The following is a 23,554-nucleotide window of genomic DNA, read 5'->3' as shown; positions in this document are numbered from 1 at the left end:
TGATTGAATGCAGCTTCGGCTACGACAAGCCACGGATAGCCACGGTGTGGTCCAGCAAGATTGCGCTACTTGGACGTCGTATAGCCGCCATGTTCACCGGACTTCGCCCCCAATGACAATCTACCCACATCGGGCCCGCACGTTTGCCGACCTCAGGGGAGGTAGCAGTTACTTCGCAAACCGTGCTGTGTCACTGCTGATATCAGTCAGTCATGCAATGAGCATTGTGTATTATAGATGACACTTACAAGTCGCCTTTTCAACTTGCGTCCAAATAAATTAAAATAGTTCGGAGTGTATTCTTATGAAAGGCAATGAGTATCGATGCTAATTGGAATGAAGGGGCCACTTCTGTTAGAAGTTCACCCACGAAGTGCACAGGAATGTGTGGACGCACGCGTCAGCTCTCCGGTGGCCTGACGCGCACTCGGCCCAGCTCGGCCCAGCTCGGCGGCCTTTCGCCATTGTCCAGCGCCGTCCGCGCCGAAACCAAACATGAACACAAAACCTCGTGGTTCCAATTAGACAGTATTATTTGGCGGTTGAAAGAAAATGCATTGAAATGAAATATATGTTAATACGAGGCACGCATAGAGCTGTTTGTTTGTTTGTTTGTTTATCCAGTCACTACGTTTAATTAGCGACTAGCTGTGGCGCCCGACCGCCTCGCAGTGTAATTATCTTGCTCGGTAAAAAGTAAGCAAAGCGAAACGTGGTACAATGCACTTTACAACAATGCAGTAAGGTTCACAATAAGGTGATATGTTATTAGTGTTGATTGAACATCCTTTGTCGATGAGAAGTGATTGTTAGAAGTAAACAATAGCGCGATGCAAGAGGCGCGATGTTCGGTGCAACGCATCACAGGTGACTTGTTTAACCCAATCCTATTTATATCAGTACTTATTGATTTTGTTCGAATTGTTTAAAATGAAGGTACAAAACTTACAAAAAACAATAATTGTAATCGCCACATGTACGTTGGGTACTTGAAGATAGCATTATCTAAACGTATCGAAGATCTGACGCGCTGGTGGGCGCCAGACGGGCGGCTTAAGACAAAAGGAGGCAGCGGCGAATAATTACCGGCGCGGCGATGACATATAGCGAGCGTGAGAGCGCATGCGCACTGCGCAGGCCGCGCCGCGGGACGTCCTCGCCGCCACCGCGCCGCCCGCACACCAGCGCGCACCGTCAACTGTTAGTTCTAGCCACTAGTAGCCCAGGGAGCCTCAGCCTCATGCTGTCTTTGCATTCTCCAGCTAAACATGGTAAAAACACTCTTCGAAAAAGTTATACAACGACCCGATTAACTGTATGAATAATATAATTTAATAATTTTTGAGCCATTCATAAATTTGATAGATTCCCATGGAAAATATATGGAAACAATAACGTCGGCTCGCGTGCTCGCATCGCTCAGAGACTCACGCATGCAATTAGCTGCGATACTATTCGGTAGCGTAATGGCCGCTCGGACGTGTAATATCCGCCGCCGCCCGCGCCGTGCGACCGCACCGCAACCTTTGAAGCTCGACCTCTCACTTTCAATATTTACTAAAACTATCCCGCTGACATTTAAGTACACTAATAAGTCGATATAATTGATTCGTATCACGCGACGTGAGCTACGTCGATGTCCAAAGTCAGAATCCCTATCTAGCGTATAACATACTAGGTTATATATTCGGACTCATTAATTGGACACTCACTAGCGACCACCCGCGGATATTTGCATGGCCTGCCACGTTACAACTAGCGCAAAATAAACTTTTCTTATAATTCATAAATCCCAAATACATCTAAAATATGAAATACAAAGAACATCGATACCAATATCTGAAATAAGCCACGAATTGTTTTCAAATCCTAAATATGCTTCGTTCAGGAGTAGTGGGTGACGGGATCGGAACGACAAGTCTATTATATAACTTTTGCGTGAAGGATCTATTCCAATGGAATATAGACACTACCAAAATGAGTTTGGAAATTGGATAAGCCTTCTTGAATATTTTGAGCTGTCCATATCGAGCAATATCAACCGATCACACTCTATATCTCGAAATACTCTGCGAAAGTAAGCAGCCCGCGTCGTAAGTGGTCAACATTTTATAAAAATATAGATTTTAGTCTATTAATTTAGATCGGGTACACGTTACGTGACGCACAGAAGCGATATTTCGACGCGTCTCCGGCCGAGTTCCGCAGCGAGCGCCGCTTCCCACGGCAGAATATTAAATCACATGACGAACAAATTGCGGGCGCGGCGCCTCCGCCGATCACACGACAACCTTCACTACACGATATTTGAAATCACCGCGTTACGTCTCATTCCATCGGCACTGTTTGAAGTTCCACCGACGCGCGGCCGATTTTCCTCTTACGGATAATTGATCTCGCTTTACGAGTAGGTACCGGTATGACTTAAAGATTCGTCGCAATTATCCCAAGGAGTCCGTTAAACTAATTCGATCGTCAAATGATTAATTTATTTGTGAAGAAACATAGCGACCAGTTTATGTAGCAGTTCGCGGAAAACATTTGCCAGTTAGTTTCGCTGCTCCCGGAGAGCCGACGAAGGCTCACTAAGCATCGCTTCGTTGTATCACAGCAACATCCGGCGCCCTTCGGATCATACACTTCGGATCTTTTTATTTTTCTAATTGAAATAATACCTATATGTATGTTAATTAAGTGAAAAATTCAAAACATGTGAGTGCCTATCGTTTAACATAAATTTACTCTTCCCTCATTCCGAGCTCCCGACGAAGATATTTTAAAATATTCGCATAGAAAAATTTTGTATTCGAAAGAGTCGAAAGTGAAATCGTGTGTCAAATGCCGGCATGTGGTACAAAAATAGCCAGTTGATTGGGTTTTTACGGTCGGATTGGCGGGACCGCTAGGAATCCGGCGCGGGCGAGCGCGGGGCTGCGGGACGCGGGGTAGCCCGGACTACAGGGACCCCAATTTAAAATTCAGATAAGCGGAATAAACGCTCGCCCTCGGAATGTGCGGAGATGGACGCCCTTCTGCCTCGCCGCACTATCTTGGTGCCGGCACACAGCAGCCAACGAGCTCTCCCCCGCGATCCTAGCTGCCCGCTCGCTGATCTAATGTACCAAGACGATTGACTTCTGACCTGTTTCACACTCGGTTCGGTTCAACAGAAGGCTCGAGGTGCTCGCCAGAACGCGCGGAACGGTCGACTGGGCCCGATGATGGAAAACACGTGCTAGGTTCCGTTTCCAAATGGTGATGACGCTATTTCCGATTAGAATAACTATTTCCAGTACACACGAGAAAAAGTTCAAAGCTTAACGCCGCTTCTGAGTGATAAAGATCTCCGTGCATATTACTTAATGGCGTGGCAATAATTACTCGATTGCAGTTAATTAACAATATAGTTTTTGTTTAGAAATATTTGAATAAATTTCGTTTCCGATAAGAATACAAATTCTCACTCGTTCCAGATTGAATCTAGAGAGCCTTGAAAGTGTAGAGTGGTTCGTATGAAATATTTCAAGTAACTAATACATAATTAGCTAAATATGCAACTAATTAGATGAACTCGCTTCATAAAAGAAACTCTTCTGTAAGAAATAATGCAGCCACGGCGGAGAATATTTCTTATTATGTGCGCCATAACGAGATATACCGAGATTGACTTATAAGCGATATTGAGATATACTAAGTGCAAATGAGATGGTCGTTCGTATGCGAGTCGGCCGCGCCCGCGCCGCGCTTCAGCTCGCGACAAAGATACGCGCCAATCAGGAGGGGCGGCCGCTGCTCCCGCGCAGCCTAACGGTATGAACGCGACGCGCGCGGAATGGTGATGAGCAAATAAATGTATTCCTATTTGATCATACGTCTAGATGTATATCTATATACCTATATGTGTAGCAGTACACCTTAAGCAAACTACTCAGGTAGAGGTGACTGTCCAACTTAGCCAACATACTTGTAGTCATATTTTGACCTTTTCTGAAGTCTTGTTATCGTGTCATCGGTATTGGCGAACAAAAACCGACGGTCGAGAAACACTAGTTCTCTAATTTTATGACTGAAGGAAATATTCACTCAATTCATCCGCGCATCAGACAGAGGATGAATGTAAACAAGAGTCCGTCACGCATCGCCAGCAGGCGCTCGTCATTGCATTATATTACACGGTCGATTAAAGTCCACGAGTGCGAGCCCAACGTTGTACGAGCGAAGAAAGTCAGATTACAATTAGACATACGCTAGTACACGACACGAACTCTAACGTCCGTCGGGTGGCGGCGGGCTAACTGCGCTAAGCTTAAGTCTTCAATAAATATTCGGATTATGTACATATTATGTCCGAGGAACGATTTCAATCCAGCCACGTATTGCACCTGGAAAACAATCATAACTAGCGATTAGCCAGTTATTCTATTAGCTTTAAACAATCGTGCATTCCAGTAGGAGCCCGAGTGTGCCGGAGTAATAACAGAACTCAGCGCCCCGAACGCACTCGTAACTACTTGATACTGAGCCTCTTATAACGCCTTCACCGCCTGCCTCCTTACTGTGATATAAACATTCGCTTCATCCTAACCTAACCTAGCCTAATGTAGCAATAAAACAGTACTTTGTGAGAGTAGACTATTGAATAGTTTTAAATAGTTATTTACATAGTAAAATAGTTGATAGAAAGCTCGAATACTATTTACTCTTAATCAAAATTCAAATAACATTATCAACAACGAGTAAGTGTACACACTTCGACTGATACCGGTGAGCTAATACAGTTATTTTTAGTAAAAGTAGTTAATAAAATATTTAAATTAAGTACAGTGTAACAGTAATTTGCCTTGTACTAGCAACGACGTGGCCCTTCGTCGGGCGTCAGGCTCGGCCGCCGTCCGTAACGAGACAAGCGCTTTGTCATACGAGCACCAGCAACGCCGCCAGCTCGTAATGCTAATTGTGCCGGCTAGTTTCTTGCACTACTGCACAGACGGCTCCCGAGTGATGCCTTATTTACTCAATAAATAATAATATGATATAAGAATAACGACATTAACTATTTTGAAAAGCAACTCTTTTAATTTGACGAACAAAAAAGTTTTTTGTGATTCTTTTCCCTCGAAACGACCACAAGAAGTGAAGCACTACGCTGTGAGCACGGCCGGGCCGGTCCGGATCAGCGGACGGAACAAGACGCGCGCAGCGTCACCTCCATCTCATTACCACTCTGAAGTTAATTGAAAACAGCGAGCTCATTACAATATTCGGGCAATTACTCATCGTAATTATCACTCGCGGGTGTACGTACACACATCGAGCCTCGACTAATTATAATTAGGCATATTTAAATTCGGTGGCCGAAGAGCCAAGTTTCACACGAATTGAAAAAAACTAAAATGGAAGCGAGCGGAGTACATTCCTCTGCAATGTTTAGAAAAACTAGTGGCGTGGTTACAAGCTAGCGTGCTTCTGACATGTGTTCGATATTAAACTTATCGATCGGACGACTAATTGATATGTATTGTGTTTATTATTGTTAATACGATGTTTACATTCATAATATATATTATGCTAATGAGTACGGTTTCTTTTAAGTACTTGCTCGATTTTGTTAGGGGAAGCACTTATAGCAAAATCTGTTGCGCTATATTAGAAACGTTTGACAGTAACCAAATAATATTTTTATCTTCAAAGAGCTTTACCGTGGCTTCGAACGCAGCTGACTTAAACGAAGTTGATTAAAATGCCTTTACTCCAATTTAGTAAGCGCCCATTGTCAGTGAAGGAAAAGCAAAGGGACTGTCAGGGAATAATTAATAACTTCGAAAAAACGGCGCAGCCATTGCTGAATAAGCTCGAACTGCACGTGCGTTACGGAACAATACTTAAACTATAAGACGACACAATCAGTTCGTTGTTATCGCCCGATCGAAACCGATACCAAGCTACAATTGTGGTGACTTTCAAAATAACACGCCAGTGGTTTTAATACGAGTAACGAGTGAGTCAAACTAACCTACACTTACACGCCAATAAAACACAGTAAAGGGTGACAAGTGCAGCGAGCGTGACCGGCTCCCGCGTATAGGCTACTTACTAGTTAGCTGAAGCAGCAGCGCCACGTCGGCGGCGCCGCGTCTTCGTCACAGGACGGCGGAATAACACCTATGGCGTTACGAGTGTTCCTCTCGACACACGCTGGTGACTTTTATACACGCCGCGCAGAATATTATTCAGATTCTCCATCGACAGTCAAGCGTTTTTAAATATTATAAATGTTTCATATAGGATAGCTAACACATTTGAAAATGGAATACTTGAACAATTAACTGTTATACTTTTATTATTTCGTTTTTATAATCAACACTTGTATTTAATTCAGTTGTCACTATTAAATATTAAGCGAGTGTTTGAGAGAATCGCTTTAAGAGAATAAAAGGACTATTGAAGGTTAAATTGATTTTGAGAAGGGCGCGAATAGAAAACCAATTTAGAACATCTTAAAACACTCCAACGTCCCTCCTCGTACAAGGGGCTGAAATAAAAGGACTACTTACTATGAATAGCGCATGAATTGTGTGCACGCTCCCGTTTATTTTGATGGTTTTCGTTTGCTCGTTATCTCCGGAGAGTCCTCGTACCTTAAGAATAATGAACACTTGCGGCAGATACGGCAACAGTTTAATTTTAGCAGAGCGATGTGATGTGATGTTATGCTTAATACTTTTCACGATAAATAATACCAGACAATGAGAGATAATAATCAGTTCATAGTATAAAAAGAGGCATTATCTAGATACATCTGTTTCACGTCATACGGTTAAAATTTAATTGAGGCATCATGCTAGAACAAGTATAAGATTAGATACGTAACAATATTTATAATGAAGTGTACGTAAGTGACCGCCGTGAATCATACGAAACCGGCAACAATTAGCTATTCAAATGAGCGTCGTTAATTTATAAAGCGGCTGCTGCTCGCAATAGAGACAACAACGGAGCCGAGGCGATTCGATGCGCGCAGTGAGGACAAACGAGCTACGATACGAGGGACACACGAGGAGGGCGAAGTGAAGTGCGAAGTATAGATGTTCCGTCAACAGTTGAAGACTCGCGTGTAGACTCGTCTCCTCGCATACTCATCGCGAGCGAGGCAGCGAGTGTGAAGCGATGACGGCGATTAGGCCGCGAGCACAGCACGTGTATAATTTGACAGTCGACATATATCTGTGAGTTACGGCGCAGCGAGATAAGGAAATGTTTAAGTTGAACGGCTTAGTGGGGCGCATTAGCATGTATAAAAGCGACGTCGGACTGCGCTCAGGTGACGAGCAAAACAAATACCTCTAGCACACTGGACGCTGGACGTAAATACAAAATAATACCATTGTTGTGCGATCACAACATAAACAAGGTTTATCGTACCGCACTGTGAAGGAGTCACTAAACGTGGGCAGGAGTAAATTAACCTAAAGTAAACATTTACAAAGTTGATAAGTGTAGCGTCGTCAGTGTGCAGACACAAGCGGGGTCCTAATTACGTCGCGCGCTCACTGACAGTCGTAATTAAAGGCGGCGCGGGCGCAGCGCCTATCGCTCGAATCTACGCCGGTTCCATTTTAATAATTAATCTAGACCGCGGTTTAATTCGGGCTCTAATTAAAACGAGAGCTGTTATTGACCCTCATCGCTAAAATGTTTTGGCAGTTATTTCAATTGATAATGACACTATTAGTTGTACAGCTGCCGCCGGATTTACGAGACACGGCTGACTCCAGTAATGACAATTGCAAAATGCTCGCTTCAAATTAAATAGCGATACGACTGACAAAATATTATAATTGCATTAATATTACGATTGTTTACTTTTATATTTAGATTTTATCACATTCATAAAAAAGTTAAATTAGGAAGATTTTCCTTGTAACATATAATTATAACATGTACTTGTGTAATTTTGATTGAACAACTGTTTCAACAACGTCGAAAATTATTTAATGAATAGGTAGTATTTCATCTAATTAACGTATCTTGCGTATTAGATGGTCAGCATGGAAACAGCTCACGTTCTCGCGTCCTCGCGCGACGAGCGAATATAACACGTCGTGACTTAAAAAGCTGAAAATAGATATTCGTCTGTAGTTCACAATAATACACTTTGAGCAATATTTGGTTAGAAAATGTATTGTGTACTGCAAATACGAGCGTAAAATGAAACTGGTGTAATCTACAACAATGTAACGCAGTGCCCTACGCTCGGGTCACGGAGCGTTAACGAGCGCGTTAGCCGCCGGGGAAGTCGCAAATTGTTCGTCCGCACGCACCTCCAAACCACTCGCGTCGCTAAGCCTTGGAGACATATTCACTAGCAATAATATTATAAATCAACGTCTGACCGACCAGGCTCGCCTGACGTCCATTACGAGCCTCTTCTGTTCCAAATTATATGAATCAAGGTGTAAAGAAACCATAGAGCAGTAATAATTAGCATCGAGGGTTTTCGACGAAAATAATCTGTTTAGCGTGCTTATAATATTTTGCAAGAAAAAGGATCGGTGTGGCAGCGATTCGTTCCCGTTCCCGAGTACCGGTTGAATCCCGGAGCCGGGGCGCGACCTTGACCCCGGCACCTGTGCGCTGCTCGTGTGTGCGTGCGCGCGCCCGCGGCAGGTGCAGCGCACGCGCCAACAAATATCAACAAGTGTCACTCACCCGCTCCCTATCCCGTTACATGCTTGTACTAATTATTATAAATTAATACGTTCGTCGGATAGTATCTGTAATGACGATAATTGTACGGGTGTAGGGCAGCAGTTTTATTATAATATTCAAAGGGTTAATTACTGCGGTACTAGCCCACGGGAGACCTTCACTTGCAAATGTATATTGAATTTGTTATTTTGGCTCATAAGTTACTTATTATATTTTCCTATTCGCGAGAGTTCGCCACTTTATATTAACGAATAAGAATGATTTATTGTCTATAGCATTTATATTATTGCTAGAAGTAAACGCTTGGCAACGACTGCCCGGGTACAGCGCGACAGGGTTTACATCGATCAAATCCCTGATTGCAAGTGAGTAGAGGCAGTAGGCACGTAGGAGTGCGTGGGAGCGGCGCGGTGGCGATTGGTCATTTGAATGTGCTGCACGTATTCTAATGGGGCATTACCGCGATTACGCGCATCGCACCGATCGCACCGCGACACAGACTGCGCGCCGACCGCTCGCACCCAATCACCGCTAATCACGGCGCGGCGCGCGGCGCTCGGCACCATTCCCGTACCCTGTAATAACGCGATATGAGATGCACGCTTACATCATTGTAATAATCCGAATTGTTTCAACTATAATGTAGCCACCGATATTGTGAGAGCTCGTCGCTACAAAATTGCTTTCGATCGTCTAAACGATATTCAATAAGCGATCGATTTAAAAGCGGACACATCAGATAAATTCTGCCGACTTATGAAGAATTAAGATTCTGACAACGAGACTTCAACGAAAAATGAAATAAATCTTGCATTACGTCAGAGTAATAATGCAGTTCACAGTTGTAGACATAACCGCAATTAGATAAGAGGCAGTTAGGCGAGCGTGTTCCGTTAAAGGTAGCATTGCATGTACTCGTAGAAGCGACAATTTAATGAATGCGAGCGCCTAGCGGGACCCTAACGTACGTCGCAGGTGTCCAACGGGACTCGCAAAGGTCACCCCGAGCTTGCATATGTTACCCCGTAAACTACTTCGTCCACGCTCGGCCTCTCTATCGAAATGAATTGCATCGCGAAGTGTTCACGGCCCCTTCCATCCCGCGCAGGTCGTAAGGAAGCTAAAACGTGTTACGTGTGAGGAGCGGCGCCCGACGCAGCTCCCTCGCTGGCTGCGTCGCCGCGTCCCTCCACGTCTTCGAGAAATCTCGCTCCATTTTCTCGGCTCATTACGGTTAGAATATTTTACGACTGTTGCAGTTTAGCAAACCTGACAATAAAATAATAAATCTCTAGCGATATTTAAATACGCTTTCTTTTATGTCGTCTGCTAGTGCGGGCCATTGTTGCCTGTAACGGTCCGCCGAGGCTAACTGTCGGGACTCGGGGTTGTGCAATTTTTATTAATTTTAGTTGTTTCGACTTTTAAAAAATGCTTAAAGCGGTAGAGTTGTAAAATAGAAAGTCTTGAATCGGTCGCTTCACGTCTCAATCGGAATATTTTTTGTTACAATCGCTTTCTCCGACACAAAGTCTGGCGTAATTGCTTTTAAGTCATCCCTTATTCGACAAAGCTGAGAGTTGCTAGCCAATTCCCCGCGTCGTAAAACACTGTAACCGTGAAATATTCCGTTAAGCATGTTCGGTTTGTTAACGCAACAAAGAAAGCAATAAAATTTTAAAAAGTCTAATGGAGTTACTGCGAAGAAGATAATAAAAATTCACCGATCGCTGGAGGGTGGCGGGCGGCGGGCGGAGGCCGGGGGCTAGCGGGTGCTGGCGATGGGCGCACGCAAACGCGAATCAACTCTAAATTAATTACTGCGCCGACTCGCCAATGGAGCGCTTCACTGATTTATTTAAATCGAACGCACAAAATCCTCTGTTAACTTAATATATTTGAAACCTTATTTTTAACCGAAAGCACTTTCATTTATTTATAAATAGGTATTAAATAAATAAATAAATATTGGACAACATCACATACATTACTCTGATCCCAATGTAAGTAGCTAAAGAACTTGTGTTATGGAAAATCAGAAATAACTTCGGTAACACAAACACCCAGACCCAAGACAACATAGAAAACTAATGAACTTTTTCTACATCGACTCGGCCGGGAATCAAACCCGGGACCTCGGAGTGGCGTACCCATGAAAACCGGTGTACACATTACTCGACCACGGAGGTCGTCATTATTAAAAAAAGTTAAACAAATATTTGTTGAGATTATAATGTAGCTTTGAAACGAATAAGACAGATTTCACATAAAAACAGCTGTTTCCTCCAAATGATAGAATAAGAATGTCAAAAGTGATGCACGACAAGTTGGAGATGTCACACTCACCCGAGTCCATGCGTGGCGAGGCGCAGGCGGTGCGCGGCAGCGCGGCGTGCGCGCGCGCATACACCGAACACAACGCTCACTGAAACCCTTCCTCAACGAGTGCAGTTACAGGCACTGCATTATTCACCCTCCGACACAAAAACTGAAATGTCAACAGGGGACTGGCTAACGGGACCTCACGTGCCGGCACAATTATCCTATGTGGATAAAAAGGTCACGATAACTAACGACTCAACTTCCAAACAACTGTACAGATATCGACTAACGGATAATATTCAACTGTAGAGTTAAACGAACCCAATTATCTCTAAGAATAATGCAAGATCTCCCCCTACACGAGTTAAACAATGATCTGTAAATAATAATCGCAGTGACGTGTCTATCCAATATTTTAATGTAAGGCATAAAGCTATTTCAAATTAAAAGAAGGTGTCGAGGAGATCCTCCAGTTCGGCGCGCCGCTGGCGTCATGACGGGATTGTTGATATCTCGTGTCGAGCGCGAACGCTAAAGATATTTAATAAGAACATTTCTTTCAGCAGAGCTCCTCGACGCGGACAAGTCGATTCATTAAGGGCTGCTTCTTGTAAAGTTTGCTCGGAATGCGAGTCGCAATTAATAGCACAGAAGAAGCGAACGTATCGCTCGCGCCCGCTCTCGCTGGAGATCGCTTTGACGGGATTTATACCAACTCGCTGCGAATATAATTGAGAATAATTACATTTAATTGGCCTATAAACGAACCCTCTGATGATACGTTAAAAATCTCGAAGCAGGCGGGTGGAAGCCCATTTGTTTCTCTCGGCGATTCTTAAATTGAGAATATTTACTAATGAAGTTTTGTGTATAGGTCGCTTCGAATAGAAATTTCACGTATTTAAAAAAAACACTTCCATTGTTTAATTTCAATTTATAAGTTCATACAATTATTCGCCAGAGTTAACGTCTATGTTTGTTTGCATGTCTGTATGTTAGAACGTAGATAAGTGTTCGTGAACCTTTTTTCCACCGCGCCTAATATATATCCAAATGATAATGTCCCCAAGCCCTAACTGCACATTAAACATGACTGGCGATTGATGAGATTCGCACGGTTATATCATCATTCATCTATCAACAAAAAAGCATTGACAAGCCTGCGCGGGAGTCTTACGGCGGAAGCGCGTGAGTTCCCGCGCGATTGTTCTACTCATTTGCGTACGCACCGAACTATACATTATGTAAATTATAAAAATAAACTAGTAAACAATATCAATAAAATTTCCTCAGCGGCCGCAATTACACAGTATGTGTCGAGTACATACGTACGTCGTACATTAAACCTCTGATAATAAATAGTATTTTTTAAGACGTTACGCCCTTTTAGTATTTTATATAAAAAGCGCTTGAGGAACTTGCCGTAGTCACAGTTGTGACGCGTATTTAGTAACAATGAACTTAACTCATCAGCAGATAATATTCATTCATACATGAAACATGCGTTTACTGTTACGTTATAGAATAAAAAAATACTAACGACAAAGGCGAAGCACATTCAAGTAGTTCTTGCTCAACACAGACATGTCAGTACAGATCGACTGACCTCAACGCGAACTACAATTACATACGAGGAGGCTCACGGGACTCATCACCGACGGCCTCGTCTCCGCCGCCTCTTCACGTTGCCACTCATAAGAGTCTCCCGAAGATAATTCTCCAAATGAAACGAACGAACAATGTGAACATTTCACGCTGCGAATATGTAAAAAGAACATCGTTTGTCGTAAGTAAGTCGTAAAAATTTAGGATAAAATATACCTGTGAATAAATTACTGACCGATCTGGTAAGATTGGGGCCGCACAAAGGCCGAGGACGATATATGGGCGACACGGTGAGTTGCAAAGGTTCTCATGATTGATTTTAGAATTCCGGAACGTTAACAAAAAGCTGCTGCAAAAAATTATGCCGACTTGAACGTATGCAAATCCTTTGTTCTCTTTCTAGATATGCGATACAGTCCCCTATTCCTTGACGTATACGGTCGGCAGTCGCGTGACGAGAATTGAACGCGGCGCAGGCGCTGGTCGGCCACCGCGGCGCAATCTACGATCTAAGTGCGTTCATAAATTTCAATATGCAGTGCCCCCAGTAGGCCGAGCCCGCATGTTGCAGGATTCCCGGTAACAGTCAGTCACCAATGTCGACCGATGTGTTTCAGTGACGTATGGACTGCAAGACAGCCTATTCATCTAACACTCTGGCGTATTTATAATTTCTCTGGGCGGCAAAAACCAACGAACAGTAATTTCTTAAGTCTGTATAGGAAGCAAGGTTTCTTCGAGTCGCAAAGCGAATGTGCTTCGTTTTTATAATTCATAAGAAGTAACTAATTTGTTTTTTAATTATAGAATAAATTTTAATGTTTCATTATTAACACACTAATTAGTAGTTAATTTGGTGTTTTGCTTAGTTCAAAAATGACTAAATGAGGTTGCATAGCTACTGTTCTTTTCTTTAAATTAGTTTCTTATAATGTAGCTGATTAAAAATTATTCGCTGTAATGATTTTTAGAGTTCCGCGGCCGCTCCGGGCGCCGCGTTCAATTGTATTATAATAATTATGCCAACTGCATTAAATTATCTCTTCTAAAGTAATTGTTTTACACTTTTCAAAACGCAACCCACTAGACCGATATCAATCAGGCTCGCTACGTCTGATGGTAGCTGTGTGACTTATCATTTAACGTTTTATAGTTTCTAGTCTGATTTAAATATTATAATGTAGTCACTCAAACCATATTGTTTATAAATCAACACGAAAAATCTTACAACTTAGCAAAAAATATTTGCGCCCATTTTATTAAAATAAGTAAATGAGTAGCGAGTGTTTTTTTGTAATATTATTATTATTAAATGACGGACTGAGCTCCTCGGCAACGAATAATGAACATTGTATTTGCATACAAAACTTGAATAGTAGGTGCGCGATCTATATTCATCTGTTCTAATAACTCAATTACACCGTCGAAGTGTAATAATAAATATAAGCGACGCAGAATCCTCACTGGTTAACTCTAAATCGCCTCGTTACAGCTGCGCGGCGTTCTAATTATCATAAGATTTTCGTCTAGAGTATCATAAAGATTATCTGAAGACGAACACGAGCTATTAATGGAGGACAAAACGAGAAACATCACAACCATGATTATAATTGACTTTTCGTTTCGAAGATAATTAATTAAAAAGTAGGGTTCGTTCGTATACCGGCCGATGCTATTCGCTCGAGTGGTCGGCACTCGACGCCATCTTCTGGCCTTTGAAAGGTTAATGAGAGAAATTATGTATTGGCATTAATTGCAGCGAACGAGCTCGGTAATAATACGCGCTCGAGCCGCAACGGACTGACTCGGCCACGCATGCGTTCGCGCTGCGCTGGTGCACTGCGCACAAAGACATCTCTAACCGTCGCACGTCACAATGCGCGCACATTAATACCGCCATTAGCGTGGCGCGTCCGACATCGAGCCTGATTCAAGTTTCGCAATAAATCTTTCAAAAAATCGCATTCACGTGTACGAGCCGACGACAAAAACTAATGGAAATAGAAAGAAATATGCGATCCGTGCCGATTGTTCGGCCGTCTATCGGAGGTGAGCCCGGAAAAAAATGCTCCAGCAGATGCGCGTGCGCAGGTAGCGGCGACGCATGCAAATGCGACCGCTTTCCATCGCCCCTGCGTTAGCGCCTTTCTATCTAAACGCTTTGCATATACGTATGGCCTACCGTTAGAGATTTTGCAGAATTCTACGCAAAAAGTATCAAGAACACGATCGCTAGTGAAGAAAAACTTGTGATGTTAACATTCATAGCAGCAAATAATAGACTAGGAGTCGGGCCTGATACCGTCGCCGGTTAAATGAATTCTAGACCTGTCGACATTATTGGCAGATCATTTAATGAATAGTTTAAATGAATTGAACTAATGTTCGGAGGCGGTCGGACCGCGCGCATGCGCTTTGTTGTAATGAACTCTACGGCGGGTACCTGCGTCCCATTTACTACTTCACGCAAAAAATGGTTAAATATTCCAAAGTAATAATATTTGCAAAGTATATCTCTGCAGAGTCGATGATCATAACCTTCGCCGAACAATAAATAAATATTTCGATAACGGGCTACCCATATTTCCAAATGTACTTTTAAATGCTAATAAAATCAGTTTAATTCAACTTAGGTATTTACGGGGTAACCTTTTTTATAACATACCAGTCAATACGACTAGATGTCGTTGTATCGGTGACATTATTGAAGCTTCACCTGTGATGTGAAACAATTGAAAGTACATATTTAAAAGTTTTACTCTAAAACAGCGTTCGCAGCATGAGTGGGTAAATCTGGTAGTGTCAGATATTGCATCGGCTCACTCGGAGCCTTCCTGCGGGGCTCCCTAGGTCGCGGGTGCAGGGATCGTTGACATGCAAGGCGCATAATGCTGAGTCAGCGCGATAGTTGCCCGTCGCCTCGCCACCGTCACGTCCCCGTGACATCGTCGCCCATGCGGAACTAAAGGCACTTTCCTACATTATCACTTTCCTTGTTTTTAAATTATATTCACGTGACTGACCATTAAGCGTAACTTATTATGATGAATAACACTAGGTTTTATATGCAATACCTAATGAGAATTCGTTTCATCTCTTCCTCGAAGAACATGAAAACGATTGATAACTCTCTGTGAGTGCTGCTACAATTTAAACATTTATCATAATATAGACGAGACGAGACTCGATTTCAATGTTACTAGTATAAGCTCAGCCAAACAAACCTTTCCATTATAAAATTACAGGTAAAATAAATACCCTTTGGTGAGAAAGTACGTTTTGTCGTGCTTAAATTTAAGAATTCCTCGATACGTTTTTACATGACAAAGTATTTAATGAGCAGACGCATCAGTGTTATGATGTTTTTGAGCAGTTAAGTCATGTCCTCGCTATATTTGGTAGTTGTGACGCAGGCAGACGCGCGGAGCTGCGTCGTGGACCGCGGGACAGCGTGGGAGCACTTTTTACCCTTAATGCTTAAACGTCTGGCGTAATTTAGTGCGCTTACAGAGCTCGGGACTGACGAATCGTAAAATTTTGTAGCTTTACTAGTTACGAATTTAGTTTAACTATAAACAACATCAAAATTGACAAGAAATAACGTAATAAAATCTACGAGTAAACACAGCAAGCGATTGCGTGAGCGTGATTCGTGCAATCTAATGTGTAATGTAATCGATCCACATTGACCTTCTGTTAGTAAGAGTGCGGCGTGAGCGATGACCGACGATGAAATACGAATGGTCGGGCGGGTGACGGAGAGTCATCATCGTGGCGATGCTTTTCGGAGGCAGTGATTTGAATAAGGTCGCGGATCTCGGCGAGCGCGACGAGCGTCCGCACAATGACGCTGAGTTCCGTGAAGCACGCGCGCTACAAAAAGCGCGGCCAGCGCTCGCAGTACCCCGACGCCCCCCGGCACCCTCCGCCGCCGCAGACCGCTTTTTCCCCAACCGACCCATTCATCCCGTAATTAACGCCAACAAAAAACTGGCCTAGACGAAAATTAGAAATGTCTCGGTGTCGCCGCGGCCTAACAAAAAGATCAGCTGTAAATTTGTATTAATTTAATTATGTCGTCGTTTTGTCTGTGCGCTGCGCGAGCGCAGTCAGCCGCTTTAATTAATCGTGCGGAATTGTGCTCCGATGATTGCAGCATCGCTAGCCGTTCATTCACTGAACTTCGAGCGTGCTTCGTGGCGCAACGAATCGCCCCGCGTTTCCCATTTCTTGAGTTACAAAATCCTCGAGTCCGCTACATGTTGCACATAAACGCTCAATGATAGAAGTTGACATACTCATACTCGTATGTGCTTAATGAATACAATGAGTTAATGGGTTCGTTCACGTAGCGCGTATGCAGCCGCTGGGCGAGCAGTTCCTGGGTGGATATGAATGAAGTCGAAGCAGGAAGCCGCCGAGGCGAGCGCCTCGAAGGTGGCACGTACAAAAACTTAATAAGATAATTTGGGTACGTCGCTTGTAATATTCAAATGAAGTGTGCGAGTGCTGCATTATGAGTTGTAAGTACATACCGTTAAGGTCGAGCACCATCTGTGTGTTAAAGAAGCCACTGACGTCACCGCGGCCCGACACTGCAACAAGAGTTATAATGTTATTAAGAAAAGAAGGCGCGAGACGAGCTTCGGGACTGTGGGTCACCAGCGTAACCATTGTGACCAGTAGCTTTAGAGCATACGAGGTTGCGGATTCATAGATCTCACTCGTATCGTTGTAGAAACTGTCCAAAGCAAAGTAAAATAGTTCGGCAGAGATAGAGAATTAATACCATAATTATATTTAGAAACGTACCGTCGATTTGGAATCGCATCGAAGCGATTAAACGTATTACGATAAAGCGAATGCTCGTTCTTAACAAATGCTCAATAGCGCGGTATCGTTAATTAATAATATAATGCAAAGAAGGAGTGATGCAAATTCATTAAGTGTTACGACACGAGACGTGGAAACGGTAATGCGGCAAACGCGCAAGTCACTCTTGACTATTTTTTGCGGACGACATCGCTCGCGTGCGCGCCGCTCGCTCCGGCAGTTCTGTGATCTGAGATTCAAAGATTTTATCTGAGATGAGAACTCTTTGTTTAGTAAAAGTATGAGCGTGACGTCATCGTTCAACTGTTTATGTAAAGAAGCTCAAAGTTTCGTCTCCTGGAATCTATCTAGATTTTTTGATTTATTTTCATTTACAATTAAATATTGCTATAGTTCCCTTCTGCGGCTTGCAGATTAATCGATGTATCCACTTTAACTCCATGTAATTATCAGTACGTTGTTTACACGAAACCCTCGAGGGACATTTCCACCAATATCGCTACTCACATACGTTATCTTAAGAACACTTTGAGCAATAATCAGAGTCCTAAGCTTTCGTTTCGTATAGGATAGCCTTACCATACCCTTCTGTCAAGTCGCCGATTACTGACACCGCCTTTAATTACATCCATTGTAAGATATAAAATATAAAATAATTAAAAACATTATTCAAATTTAAATAATTTAAAAATCTTTACATGTGTTTATTCAAATAATGTTTTCAAGCAATTCTAAATATACATACAGGATAGGTTCCGAACGCTACACGGCCCGGCGCGAGGAAACGTGTCAGAATGGAAACAGTTGTTTTTATTGTTTTTTTTTTAACCGAGTAGAGCTTCGCATTAATTTTAATATAATTACTATTTTAACAGAGATATGCATTCATAGGGAAACCGGTCCCAATGGACGAGGTTCCAATGTCTAACTTACTTCGAATTTATTGTGGAGATTTGACTCTTTGTTAATGAATATTCATTTTAATATAGTGTATTTAAATGAATATTGCTAGTTACAGAAGCAAACATTTAGTCTTTTTATAGATGTTGCCTTTTGTACGAAATATGAACCATTTCCCTCGCTGACTATGCCTTGCTCGAAGTCTAATCTGATAAAGCAGTTGCCCCGCTCACTCGTCCTTCAAATTGGGACCAATACCAAGTACTATGTACTTATTATGGTGTTCTTATTGACGGCGGCACGGAACACGACAACCGATCGCCCTATCGCAGTCCATATAGTGTCATCTAACAGCCTCGGTGTAGTATTTAGCTGGAAGTGTTGCATGTCTTTCGAGGAGCGGTTTTGAAGATGGCAGTGTGTACGATTCCGAGGTCATTTATATAACGATTTATAATTTACTAATTATTCAAATAACCGACATGTTGTATGATTTTATTTTTTACTACGTACCCACACACCGAGAATTAACAAAAAAAACCAAGTGCGAGTCGAACTCGTATGGAGAGGGTTCCTACCAATTTCATAGTGGGAATTTAGACTTGGAGCGTAAATTGGACCCTAATTTAAGAATTTTCTAATTTATGCAAAAATTTAGATTAGGTCACCTAACATGTATTTGAACTTTGAACCAATTTTTATGTCCAGTAGATTCCGAACAGGCGGTGACAGAGGGGGTGACAGACCGACATAAAGGTTATTCCATCGGCTATACGTTATCCTGAGAAGAACGAGCAAAAAAGGGAAGACTAAATATCAGTTCCTTAAGAACTTTGTAGGAGACTTTCGACATTGGCCTTAGTACTATTACCATCGCATTGATAATTATCTGTTCTGTTGCAATCGTAACTGCGGTTTTATTATTCTGCAATTAAGAATACTTTTTTGTAAATTCCCGTGAAGTAACATTCCTCTGTTTAAACAGTAGATTCAGAAATTAGTAATAAGTATTCTCTACCGAGTGTTGGCTGGTCTACTGATAGAGTAGACAATATCTAGTAGTGTTTAAATATTTCAAATAATAATGAAATACTTTAATAATAGGTTTTTTTTCGAAACATGAATGTTTGATAAGCGTCTCTGTCATTGATACTCTTAATTAGGTTTTTATCACAAATACTAGTTTCTTTATAATATTTAAAGAATTTTAATTAGTCACCGTCGTTATGAGAGAAGCTTATTTTGTTTTTTAAACATAGACAATACTATGTCTTAACGTAATCGTTGCCGGCGCCGCCGATACCAGAGGACCTACTGGTTAAATTTAATATTATGGTCTTGTCAGGTGACGAATCTTAAGCCCTTTTATTTTTGACAACTTAAGCCAACGTATATAAAATATATTATTATTATTATTATTTCTACTAAATTTATTTACTATATTTTTAAATATAACGAAAGTTATAATATTTTATTTTGGCAACCGCCATATTTATGTATTTTTTATAGTTATTATAATAGTATGGTGTACCTATATGTAATAAGTAGTACCTATTTTAACGCAAGTGCCTGCTGCTACCTACTTACTTTTATTCATAAATTTATAGATTCGAACTACCTTATACACAATGGTTAGATAATAACATTTAAATAAGTTTTTTTAAAGGCAATCTTTCCTACATTGAGTCAAAAACGTACGAAAGGACGATAAGGTCTGCAATCTAAGAAAATAGTAGAATTCCTGCGTAGATCACACATTCCATTTAGAGTAAACTAAAAAGCGAGGGTGACCGGCCGCCGGCCGCCGCCCGCCGATATACCTAATAGAATTGTTGCCTCCGACATCAAAGGAATAAGCGATCGTCGTTCGGGAAGAAAGTCTCATTCGGTCGTAATCTCGCCCGAAAGATAGCATCGTATTAAAAGGATAGGGAAATAAACGGGAATGGGACGGCCTCTGTTCGAAGCGGAGTAAGCACCATCGCTCAGCGCGGCCGCAGTAAATCGCGTCGCGTAAAATACAGAAAATACAGCGGGAACCGGCCGGGCCGGACCCGGGGGACCGGGCCGCTATCAATCCTCCCCGGCCGCTAACCCGCGAATCGAGAGAGGTAATTCGTGGCCTAAATGCAAAAGGGCACCCGAATTTAAAGTCCGGTTTGACAAACCGGCGGCTGTTATCGCTGATTTTAAATTATTATGACGTGAAGCGCGCCCGAGGGGTCGCGCGGCTCGCGCGCCTTCGCAGGACGCACGGCTGACTCCGGGTGCTCCGAACAAAGTAACAAAATTGCCATTCCGCCGCCGAACCATGATTACGACTAGTCGACGAATCAGTAGCGCTATGCTTTATGTATTTAAGTAAAGACTATTTAAATGCTGGTAACTATTCGTAAAGAAGTAAACATTGAACGTTAACTGCAAGTATCGTTCCATGTAGATGGGTCTATAGTGTCTGCCTCTGCGAAATTAATTTTGCGATATTTTTGTTAAAGACAAGATAAACATTATTTAAGTAGACATGTATAGTGTGGCGTTTTACTTACAGAAGCACAAGAGCGCTCTTCTGTAGAGATCATGCAAGCTATTAGCACGCTTCAACATATTTTTGGTGTAAAAAATTACAAAACATACCTACTCGTACGTATCAACATGTATGAGCACAAAGTTTGAACGCGGCTCTCTGTCACCGGCTCGTCTCGTTCCACGTGATGAGCGATCATCTTTCGCTTTAGATTTCTATCGTAATGAAATGCATTAGAAACTATCACGCACTGTTAGTGGCGGCGGCAATGTTATCGTACGTCGCAAGCTCGCGACCGTGTCCTCATGCGCCACCGGGATCATCCGCGAGATGCGAAATCAGCGAGCGCGAGACCCAACGGTGGCTCATCAAATGATATAAGGCAGTTCGTCAATCATGGCGTGCCTTACAATTATTAGCAATGAACCGTGCATGGATGTGCTCGGTTTTGTAATTTATCTACATGTGAATATTATGCTCGGTGCTTAAAGTTGACCTCTTGTTCAGCACCTCGTGACAAAAGGTGCCCGTGTTGGATGTAATTACACGTTCACTAAGCTCAAATGTTTTTTATCACAAAGTAGCACATTGTAAGCAGCGCCTCTGGCGAGGTGTAGTCGTATATAATTTACATATAAATGTTCGGGATGTAAATATATCGAAAATAAACCTTGAGTTTCAATGCAATCGAAATATAACCAGAGGACCGACGGACGTGCAAATATTTTATTACCGAAGTACTTGTACCGTCAATTTCAATGAGCTATAATTTTACATTTTATTCAAAAAACACGTCTTTGACAAATATGTAGGTACTGCCGTGCTGTGTACGAGATTTCTCACTAACTTTTATTTATTCGAATGTCGTCTGTGCATAAGTTCTTCGTTTTCCATAAATGCTAAACGGTCGATCATCCCATCGCATTACAAGTAACAAATGTTCGTACGAAGAATACGGCGAGCTAGCGGCCGGCTCGGCACACGCGTCGCGCCCGTCCGTCCGTCGCGTCCGACGCGTCGCCGCCGCGGCATTTACAACAATTACAATGTTATGTATAATGCCTATCGCGACCAGTGACAAAATCCAACATTGTATTATTGCACTTGCGACGATAGCATCTTAATAAGTGCGCTAGTTCTTTGTGTTTTCAAGACAACTTGCATCATCCCTATCATAATTGCCAAACTATAGTTGCCATGATGACATAAGTGACAAATTGGAATTCGAATTGAAAAATATGTATATAATTAAGATGCAGACAGAGATGTGTTTAGCGTATCGAAAGATTTATCAGTTCGTGTTAGAAAAGTTTAACGATAAGAATGTGACCTCCACAGGTTTCGACCAGACTCGAGCGAAGGAGACCGACGCTGGCCGCTGAGCATTAACGCGTAGTGACTGGTGAGTACACACAACAGGGCAAAAACTACGCTCGTTGTCTCCGCAAGAGGCGCGGGGTGACTGACCGCGGGTGGTTAATTGCGTCTCACCCCCTCCCCACGCGCTCCCTCCGCACGCCCGCCGGGGTCACGCAGACCTTCACATGAGACGTACGTAACAACATTCGCCCTATATACGAAAATCGATGGCACCGTAACCGGAACAAGTTCAATATTTCGGCACGCTCTCCCGCTCGAAGACAGCTCTCCCGATTACGAATAGTAAATAAACGCGGGGTCGGTGACCCGCCACCGGATCAGGCGCCGGTCGGAGTCGGTTTGAGGTATGCAGATGCTAGAAGTCGCCCGAGACCTGTATCTCAGGTATTCTAATTTGAATCCGATATAAGGAAAGCTAGGCGATTGGATGAAACATTAACGTTTAAGATTTATCCTAATAAGGTCTGTCGCGGTGCAAATGGCTAGATACACTCGGGCTTGACACCGCGGGGGTGTGGAAGGAGCTCCCAGGGCGCTTTTTCTGTTCGAAGTGACAGGTGCGCCGGTTGATTTCAAATATTAGGATTCGCTTGCGGTGCGCTGAATAATTCTACTTCATTATAACTAACACCAGCTGCCGAATATACGCTTATTATTAATTACAAAATCATTAAGGCTGCACTTTCTTATTTTGTATTTTAAGTAATTACCTCACCACGAACCACATTAATACAATTCATTTCAAGTTCATACTGCGAATTGTTAATTGAATCAAAGTAACAAAAAGTTTTAACATACCAATCCTAATGAGGAGTATTCTTAGAAAATCTCTTCATATAATTGTGGCATAAATTATTATTAATTAAATAATCCTAATTATTATCATGCAAAATTATGCAAATTATATATTACGGAGCAGTGCGCGGGCGCCGGCGCAAGCGCAGAGAACTCGCGCGCTACGTGTACTAACTCGTTTTAATACCGAATAAATGCCATCTAAACATAATGTTTGTAGAAAAACGTTAACAAGTTGTCATATCCGTGCCGTGAGTTGACCGCGTGTGAGCAGCCTTTAGATAAATGAGCCCGATGCAATACGGACCCAACATCGCCGTTTGTCCGCCCGAGCGCAACTTGTCAAACATTACAATTGCAGTGAGAGCAAATCTGCAGCGTGTAGGAGGCAGTAAGTGCAGCTTCCTGCGACAATAACTGCGGATTCTAGGAAAACGCCCGCGGACATTCTAACCGATTTACTGCAAAATTTGTCATTCGAATCGA

General features: G+C 42.5%; 1 protein-coding gene across 1 annotated transcript in view; it reads right to left on the bottom strand.

The window, feature by feature from the left end:
• Nucleotides 1-23,554, bottom strand: part of LOC125066324 (silk gland factor 3-like) — a 58,619-nt gene that overhangs the window by 30,222 nt on the left and 4,843 nt on the right. Inside the window, exon 2 of the mRNA XM_047674367.1 lies at nt 17,172-17,231. Within this exon, the coding sequence (XP_047530323.1) occupies nt 17,172-17,231 (60 nt within the window). The remainder of the gene's footprint in view (nt 1-17,171; nt 17,232-23,554) is intronic.

Source organism: Vanessa atalanta, chromosome 9, assembly GCF_905147765.1.
Source record: "Vanessa atalanta chromosome 9, ilVanAtal1.2, whole genome shotgun sequence".
Classification (NCBI taxonomy): Eukaryota; Metazoa; Arthropoda; class Insecta; order Lepidoptera; family Nymphalidae; genus Vanessa; species Vanessa atalanta.
Note: the sequence above shows the minus strand (reverse complement) of the source record. Positions and strands in the feature narration are given on the sequence as shown.